Raw genomic sequence first — 9,761 nt, 5'->3', positions numbered from 1 at the left:
CTATTAATATGCGGGGCATTGAAACTGCTTTCGAATGCATGATCACTTTTTACTTTCACTTTCGAGATTTGCGATCGCACGTGCTCTGTGTAAACTACAGCGGCAGTACTTACCACACATTTTACAAGATCAGATGCTTGTCAGTGGTGCTCAGGATCTGTAAATCACTCGCCATCATCCTCAGTCATCTCTCCTTACTCTTCTCTCGTTTATGTGGTAAGTGAAATCTAATGTACTGTAATGTAACAGGCTACCGCTAGCAAGCAGCTAACCATGTCCCTTTAGTGGCTCGCGTTATTTTATTAGAACGCTGTTGTCCTCGCTTGTTTCTTCACATTACCTGCAGAACTTCTGATGTTTCGGCTGTGCAGGTTCGGCTGACGGCTGGAATAGAACATGGGCGGGTATATGCAAATGTTGGGGGCGTAACTATTAGTGATTCCGACTGTAACGTCACAGTCGGTGTTATGTTCTGATTCGCCTGTTTTTCAGTGGCCTTTTGCATTCTCGAGATTTACATAAAAAGGAGGAAACAATGGTGTTTGAGGCTCACGGTATGTCATTTCCATGTACAGATCTTTTATTATTAAACTATGCCAAGGTAAATACAGTTTTCCATTCTATGGCACCTTTAAATGTGTCAGGATGCAATTCATAATGCAATGCGAGTGCACAGTTTAGTTTAGGTTATGGGTTAATAATAAAACGTGATTTAATGACACAGACATGTGAAAGAAACACATTTGTGTCTGCGATTGCACACATACAGTACAGTATGTTTGTGGCCAACGGCTGTCAATGTCTGTGTTTCTAAGCATGGACTAAATCTGACAAAACTAAATGGCAAATGCATGCACGTCTGTGCAAATGAACTTTAATAGCCTGGGAGGAGAAATTGAGAAAAATCAATCACTGTCTATTCTCTGTAGCAGATATAAAGGCTTTTAACAACTCCTATTGACCTGCGATTACAATAGTCGGTCATATATTAAAAACAAGCTCAGTGAACTAATAGCAGAGGCCAGTGGCAGCTGTGATCTCATCTAGAGGACGTCTACGAAGACAAAACGCCTGGAATATTGCTGTAATATATATAAATATATAAATGCTGCACCCTACAGTTGTGAGTAGTGTGTTTTTACAGGCACATTGGCTCTGAATATATTTCCCGGCTCCCCAACAGTGAGAAATCAGCGTATTCTTTATGACTTCTCAAAAAAGGCCATATTCTCTCACACAGAGCTGAGCTATATGTCAAAGACAGTTTTATTGCCAGGAGACCCCCAGAACAAGCGGCTCTTGTTATTGTGCTCAAATAAATTTGACTCCAGTGCATATTTCAAGAGCCAAAAGATTTTTTTATTTCACGCAAACAAATGAGAAATCATTGAAACCCTGCAGCGCCGGTGAAAAATGTTTCATTACTGACTGTAAAGCAGCGCAGCTTTATATTCGCGGCTGATGAACCGGAACATGAAAACAATCAGAGAATATATATCCGCTTTATCTGTGCTCGCTGAACTGAAACACATCTGAGGTCTCTCAATGCAGGACTGTTATCAGGAAAGCTGTGATTAGCAGCTCATTAACACACGAGATCAGAATATAGCAGAATTTCACCATGAGGCTGAATTACACAAAACTAGTCAAGAACTCGACAGGGTCGTATTTCACTCCACATTATATAAGCATAAAGCAAATCAAGCATAGTTTTATGGTTCTTGCGATGTATTTTTTCATTGTGACATTATTTTCATGACAATTAGGCACATTAGTTTTTACTGCAATACTGTAAAAATGTAATTTCTGCAATTTAGAAAAAATATTGATACATTAATTGCAAAACATTTATACATCTTGATGTTTCTATTGAATTTATACAGAAAAAAAACGGACACTGATGATTTCCATGACTATATTATAGTGGGAATGAGAATGTGAAAAGAGGAACAATTGGGGGAAAAAACGTGCTTAACTGTCATGACAATAATAAGAAATAATATAAAATTAAATTATATGAAAATGAAAAAATAATTAATTTCAGAGATAGATAAATTATTTCAATAAATTAAAATAGTTAAATAATAATAAATAAACAAACAAAATAAATAAATAAATAGTAACATTATAAATCAAATAAAATGATTAAATTGAAATGTAATAAAATGAAATGAAATTTAATTTAATTTAATTTAATTTAATTTAATTTAAGTTAATTTGTGCATAGAGGAATATTTGTTTCAAAAGAGTTTTATATTAGGAGCTTTTTAATTTTTTTATTCTTGTTTAATATATTTGACTGATTAATGCAGGAAATTACTGCAGAATTGGAGAAGTCCTTCACACTGAATAACAACTACCACAATGTTTTGACTGCCCATGAAAGTCACAAAAACCCCTGATGGTTTCATTCATATTTTTATTTGAAAGAATTCTCTTTCATGAGATGCATGAGGGCTTTTTATAATGTGTGTGAGTCACAGCGCTGAGTCACACTGCTTTAATTCCAGCGTAAAAGCCTGCATAATTCTCTCTATATGTAAGTGTTTGTGTGTGTGTGTGTGTGTGTGTGTGATAGACAGCGTCGTACCTTCATCCTGAAGAAGGTGATGCTCGTCAGCAGGTCGACGGTTGATTTCAAGTCCTGGAGTCTCTCTGGATTCCCAGCAGGGAAATTATCCTGTAAACAGAATTAACATCAGATCATCTCTACATTTCTACGTCATTTTCAAAGCATATCTAACAAAGAAGATAAACAGATTAAGATCATAGATGCAGCTATGGATTTGATGAATATATATGTTTAAGAGACAGATGAAAAGATGGAAACTGCACATTAGCTCAGTAGGATGGAATAGTTAGGCAAAATATGTTGTTTGCACTTTTTAAATTACACAAAGATCCAAATTAAGATCTTTGTGGCTATAGATTGATTCCAGTTGATTCTAATATACAATGCAAAAACTGATGTGATCAATAAGTCTAAAAAATATAGAATCAATAAATCCTGACATCTGTTTTTTTTCTCCATTTCTTTAACACATCAAAATAATTTAACCGATTTCAACTTAATTTTTTGTAAGTTATACAAGATTCAACTAGACAAGATTTTTAAAAAGAATGAGCTGAAATGACTCGTACAGACAATTATACCTAAAAATTGAAAAGTACCAACTGAAGTTTTATAATTGAATTAGGTGTATATTTTTTACAGTTTAGAATCTGATGTTGATAAGCTGACAATGCAATATTCTAATAAGCATAAAAATAGCATATAGCAGACATAAATACTAGGTAAAAGAGTCAAAGGCAACACTTTACTTAAAGCCTTTATGTATAATGCATTATACGGCTATTCATAATGTATGTTGTAATTTCATAAATAATTGTAACCAAAGAAAAAATGCATTGCAATATTTGAAGGATTTTCTTTGTAATGTTTTAATGCATCATACTGTACTTTCTAAAGGTGTAACAAGGAATAGATAAGTATTATAACAATTATTCATGAGATTATAAAGTGCATTATAAGGTGCATTACATGGGAATATTAATGCATTAAAACTATTTTTACTTAAGTCTTTAAATATAGTGTTACTGAGTCAATTATTATATTTCTAATCAACACAATTGCGGAAGTCTTAAAGAATTGCTGCTTGAAACATTACAGATGGTGGGTGCTTCACCTGCTAATATTTCAAATGGCCTTTTACTCAAGTTGAGGAGGTTTGGCAGAGATGGATGGTTAAAAACATGTCAACATGAGTCATCTTCATTCACCCTGCAGCATTATGCAGCATACACAATGCAGTAATAGTAATAACCAAAACGTGTTCCATCGTCATGAGCACCAATAACAAAATATATCATAATTTAGCAGCCCGAGCAAAACCAGCAACAGACAGAGAGAATGTGTTGTTGGGCTGTAAAGCTATGAGCCTGCTTGTTCTAGCATGAAGGTGCACAGTATATTGCATGAGTGGAAGAGCATGCATGTGTGGACGCTGCAGACGTGTGCAAAAGATGCGCTCGGAGAAACAGGTTAGAAAATGTCACACCGGGATGGTTATGTAATAGTTGTGACTTGGTTTTGTAAGAATGAGGAGAGACTCCTGTGCGCGCTTTTATCGATGCCAGAGCGTCGGACGCTGCTGTAATTCTTGGCTGGTGTTTCACCGCAGCTCTCTAATTATTCAGAGCGAGTAATGGAGTGCAGGAGCTGTCTGTCAACAACAGCTACCAAAAACAGAGACTCGCGCAAATCAATTTAGGCTGTTTTCAGACTCGCTTCGATTCCACATCCCTCCCTCTGCCACCGCAGGTCACTTCGCACAGTATTTTTGGGGTTTGTACCTCCCCGAGTTCTGGATTTTGGTCTTATTTTTCTTTAAAAATATCTAAACATCCTCAAAACAAGATAAATTAAAACAACACTCTTGTTCTCAGAGGATATATATGTGACCTTGGGCCACAAAAGTGTTTGCGTCAATTTTTCGAAATTGTGATTTATACATCATCTGAAAGCTGAAATCAAAATATTGAGAAAATCACCTTTAAAGTTGTCCAAATTAAGTTCTTAGCAATGCATATTACTAATCAAACATTAAGTTTTGATATATTTACGGTAGGACATTTACAAAATATCTTCATGGAACATGATCTTTACTTAATATCCTAATGATTTTTGGCATAAAAGAAAAATCGATAATTTTGACCCATACAATGTATTGTTGGCTATTGCTACAAATATACCCCAGCGACTTAACACTGCTTTTGTGCTGCAGGGTCACATATATAGACATATTATATATATTAAAGCAAGATATCTACAGGGTGTTGGCAAATGTTTTTTTTTTCTTTCTAGTTTTAAGTAGAGAATTAAAAACATTTAGTGAGGTTTACTAGAAACAAGACAGAAAACTGATTTATTCATTCATTTATTTACTTATTTGCTTCTTCTGTCTCTTTGGACCTGCAGGCAATTTATTCATAAATGTGAAACTGAAGACTGGAGTAATAACTGCTGGAAATTCAGCTTTGTATCACAGGAAAAAAATAACATTTTAAAACACATTCGAGCCGAAAACAGATCTTTTAAATCGTAATAATATTTCACATTGTTACCATTTTTTTTTTACTGCATTTTTTATCAGTAAATTTGGAAGCAGTTTTTAACTTTTAATTTAATAACTATTTTTACACCCTATTTGCCAATTGTTTTTCTCTAGTTTTAAGCACACATTTAGTGAGATTTACTGGAAAACTGGAATAATAATAATAATAACAACTATCTATCTATCTATCTATCTATCTATCTATCTATCTATCTATCTATCTGTCTATCTATCTATCTATCTATCTATCTATCCATCTATCTATCTATCCATCCATCCATCCATCCATCCATACATCCAACTATCTATCTATCTATCTATCTATCAATACATCTCTCCATCTATCCATCCATATATCCATCCATCCATCATCCATATATCTATTCATTTATCTATCTATCCATCCGTATATTTATCCATCTATTCATCTATCCATCCATCTATTTATCAACCATATATCTGTCCATCTATCCATCCATATAGGGTAGCTATCCATCCATATATCTATCTATCCATCCATATACAGTAGCTATCCATCCATATATCTATCTATCCATCCATATACAGTAGCTATCCATCCATATATCTATCTATCCATCCATTTATCCACCCATATATATGTCCATCTATTCATCTATATGTTTTTGTTTTTTTGGAGTACATTTGTCCCTTTGGATTCACTCCCAAAACACAGCTATTGCATTTGTCTTGCATTGCAAAAGATGCAACAAATGCCAGCTGCAACCAGCAGGCAGTTTATTCAGATACAAGCAGGTTTGAGAAATGCATCATGTTATAAATATGATTGGGAGAATGTAAAGATGCTAATTCTATGCCACCAACACAGCTTTACTTCTGCACATAAGGACAGATCATTTTCATACTAACTGCAAACCACTTGAGTTTATATAAAAACACACTCTGGTCTGCTTCAAACGCTCTAGTGTGAAAGAGCCCGGAGGGGTCTCAAATGAAGTGTGCCAGTAAAGACTTCATATAACATCACTAAAATAACACTTTGCTTCACTCTGAAAGTCTCTGTGGCTGTTTGAGGTGACGAATAAGTGTGCAGAAGCTCTTGAGTGATGTGAAATGTCAGAAAAGCAGAGAGATATAAACATATGTTTGGGCTTCAGGCAGGTCGGTGTGTCGGTAACAGATTGCTCAGGTAAGAGATCATTAAACTGTGAGTGTCAGCAGTGGGTCTGAATCACAGGAGAGGGTTTTGATGAGGAACCATCAGAACGTCTGAAGATCTGTGCAGGGCTCTGAATTTATACCATTTGCAGCTGTGTTGTCTACCAGGGTTATTAGTTAACTAATACTGAAACTAAAAATAAAACCATAAAAAAACATTTTGTTGCGTGAAATAAAATAAATGTTAACTGAAATAAAATAATATGCATTATTTTAGCTAGTTTCCAAGGCAACATCTCATTTTAATAAAAATTTTTTTTTACTTTTTTGAACTAAAATAACTAACTAAATCTGAAATTAAAAAATATAAAACAATATACATAAATACATATATATTGATAGATAGATATATAAACTGTTAAAAATGACAAAATGCACAAAACAATAAAACTATAATTAAAATAAATTTTTTTAAATTTATTATTATTTTAATTTACTTACAAGTATTATAACATGTGAATATCATATTTATTCAACCACATTCAGGATCATTTTAGCTTTCTATTCATCTGTGAATACTGAAAAATAAAATGTATCAAGGTTTTCTACAAAAATATTGTGCAGCACAACTGTTTTCAACATGGATAATAATCAGAAATGTTTCTTGAGCAGCAAATCAGCATATTAGAATGATTTCTGAAGATCATGTGACACTGAAGACTGGAGTAATGATGCTGAAAATACAGCTGCGCATCACAGAAATAAATTATATTTTAACATATATTCACATAGAAAACAGCTATTTTAAATTGAAATAATATTTCACATTTTTACTGTTTTTACTGTATTTTTGAGCAAATACATGCAGCTTTTGTGAGCATAAGCATTAAAAATCTTAAAGACCTCAAACTTTTGGATGATAGTTATGATATTTGTAAATAAACTTGTTTGATTTCAGACAGACGGTTAAAATAAACTGTTGCACTTCAAGTCTAGATAGATCTGTTTTTCGGCTATGATAGAGTTGTTGTTTTGAAAGCATGTGGAACGGGGCCAGATTGAGCAGAAATGTCTAGCGCTTGAGTTCGGTGGCGTCTGGAGAAACGTATAATCCTGTACGAGTGGCGAGGAGAGAAGTCTGCCTGAGGTTTATTGAACACAGATGATGTAGACAACACAGGAGGAAAGTCATCTAATAAAGCAGAGGCGTTAAAGCACTCTGGAAGAACAAAACCTGCCTCGGCCAAATCCACATGAGCTGTGAGAGAAACCAAACTCAGTTTGCTTCAGAATTTCATTACAGTCAAATACACAGAGCCCAGCAGATCCAGAGTGTATTACAGTCAGGACGTGTTGCCTGGAAGCTGACGGCTGGATAGGAGCAGGTAACAGCCAATGAATTCCCTGGATGCCTGCCAGTCGAGTGTGTGTGTGTGTGTGTGTGTGTGTGAGCACCCTGTCAATGCTTTCTAGCTCTCACACTGAGATACAGTCGGACCACTCGTCTTCTCGAGAGTCATACACGATCTGACTGTGAAAGCGTCCTCTCAGAAGAAACTTGCGTCTGACTGAGACGTTTCTCTCGTTATGTATTTAGAGAGACTTCGCAATTAGTATAAAAGCAAGAAGGGCAGCGGGAGTCGAGAACAATCTTTGCAACTTTCTCAAATCGTTGCTTTGCGTGCGAACAAATGGACCTTCTGTTCTGTGAAGAGTTCGTAAAGCGTTTGAATGTCATTGTAAATTAAGGTAGGGGATCAGTAAAAGCGATGGAGAGGTAAAATTATCTCCATGGCGATGAATAATAGATGAGTGTTTTTCTTTCTGATGTCTCTGAAATAGAAAATACATCTGGATCGTGCGTGTGCTGCGGCGTTTGGCTGCTTTACTCACCCGATACTTGGAGAGGTCGATGCGCAGAGAGTTGTGAAGCTGATCCAAGAGTTTGACGAACTTCTCTCTCTGCGGAAGAAACAAAGTCACAGAAACAGATCAGCGCTGCATCGTGTCATCCATCTATTTATTGAAGCATTCATGAAATCATCTGCACATCATCCATTGATTCACTCATGCAATCATGCTACTGTAGGTCTGCTCGTTCATCCATTCATCAGCTTGTTGTTCAATGCTTTCATCAATTTAACAATCAATACATCTTATCATTCATGCAATCAGCCAGCCATACATCCATCATTCAATAATTAATCCATTCATTCAAAAAAATCTGCTTTGCATTCATGAAATAATCCATCTGTCCATCCAACTATTTCTATCTATCTATCTATCTATCTATCTATCTATCTATCTGTCTGTCTGTCTGTCTGTCTGTCTGTCTATCTATCCATCCATCTATCTATCTATCTATCTATCTATCTATTCGTTCATCTATCCATCCATCTATCCATTCATATATCCATCCATCCATCATCCATATACCTATCCATTTATCTATCTATCCATCCATATATCTATCCATCTATCCATCTATTCTTCCGTCTATCTATCAACCATCTATCTATCTATCTGTCCGTCCGTCCGTCTGTCCATCCATCCATCCATCCATCCATCCATCCATCTATCTATCTATCTATCTATCTATTCGTTCATCTATCCATCCATCTATCCATTCATATAACTATCCATCCATCATCCATATACCTATCCATTTATCTATCTATCCATCCATATATCTATCCATCTATCCATCTATTCTTCCGTCTATCTATCAACCATCTATCTATCTATCCATCTATCTATCTATCTATCTATCTATCTATTCGTTCATCTATCCATCCATCCATCCATCCATCTATCTATCTATCCATCCATCATCCATATACCTATCCATTTATCTATCCATCCATATATCTATCCATCTATCCATCTATTTTTCCATCTATCTATCAACCATATATCTATCTATCTATCTATCTATCTATCTATCTATCTATCCATCCATCCATCCATCCATCCATCTATCCATCTATCCATTTATCTATCCATCAGCAGTGAGAGTGACAAACCCCAAAGTTGGATGCTGCGAATCGGTCGGAGGCGGAGATGTTGGTGTTTGCCGTTGTTGTGTGAGCGAAGTAGGCGTTGATGTTGGCAAGCAGGTTACTCATCACCGCGGGAACACCGGGACACATGTACTTGGATGAGAGACATGAGAAATGCCTGAAAGAGAGAAAGACTGATGTCAGATTCAGTCATATACACACGTGTGAGCAGCCGAACACCCATAATAATGTATATTTCATATCAGATTCCTGTGAATTTTCTTCCCTTGAGCAACAACATTAAAACAACAACAAAAAGCGAATACAAACTGCATTCATTTCCTAAATGCCCCACAGATGATTCTGTACCGCACGGAAATATTATTACTGGAAATACTGATAAGGAACATGGCTTTCTGCAAAGCACAAACTAAAAACATTTTTGAACGTCTGACTAAGGCATTGTAGCATCTTTATCATATGGAAAAACTATGGATGTGTCACAAATGTA

At 35.5% G+C, this 9,761-nt stretch overlaps 1 protein-coding gene across 1 annotated transcript in view; it reads right to left on the bottom strand.

The window, feature by feature from the left end:
* Positions 1–9,444, bottom strand: part of LOC107708291 (protein unc-13 homolog C-like) — a gene marked incomplete at its 5' end in the record, with an annotated part of 108,681 nt that extends 99,237 nt beyond the window's left edge. Inside the window, 3 exons of the mRNA XM_016512479.1 lie at positions 2,591–2,680; positions 8,145–8,213; positions 9,275–9,444. Coding sequence (XP_016367965.1) covers positions 2,591–2,680; positions 8,145–8,213; positions 9,275–9,444 — 329 coding nt within the window. The remainder of the gene's footprint in view (positions 1–2,590; positions 2,681–8,144; positions 8,214–9,274) is intronic.
* Positions 9,445–9,761: the final 317 nt, after the last annotated feature.

The sequence above is a fragment of the Sinocyclocheilus rhinocerous genome, unplaced genomic scaffold, assembly GCF_001515625.1.
Source record: "Sinocyclocheilus rhinocerous isolate Xijiao unplaced genomic scaffold, SAMN03320098_v1.1 scaffold4431, whole genome shotgun sequence".
Classification (NCBI taxonomy): domain Eukaryota; kingdom Metazoa; phylum Chordata; class Actinopteri; order Cypriniformes; family Cyprinidae; genus Sinocyclocheilus; species Sinocyclocheilus rhinocerous.
The sequence above is the reverse complement of the archived record's forward strand: the minus strand, read 5'-3'. Positions and strand labels throughout refer to the sequence as shown.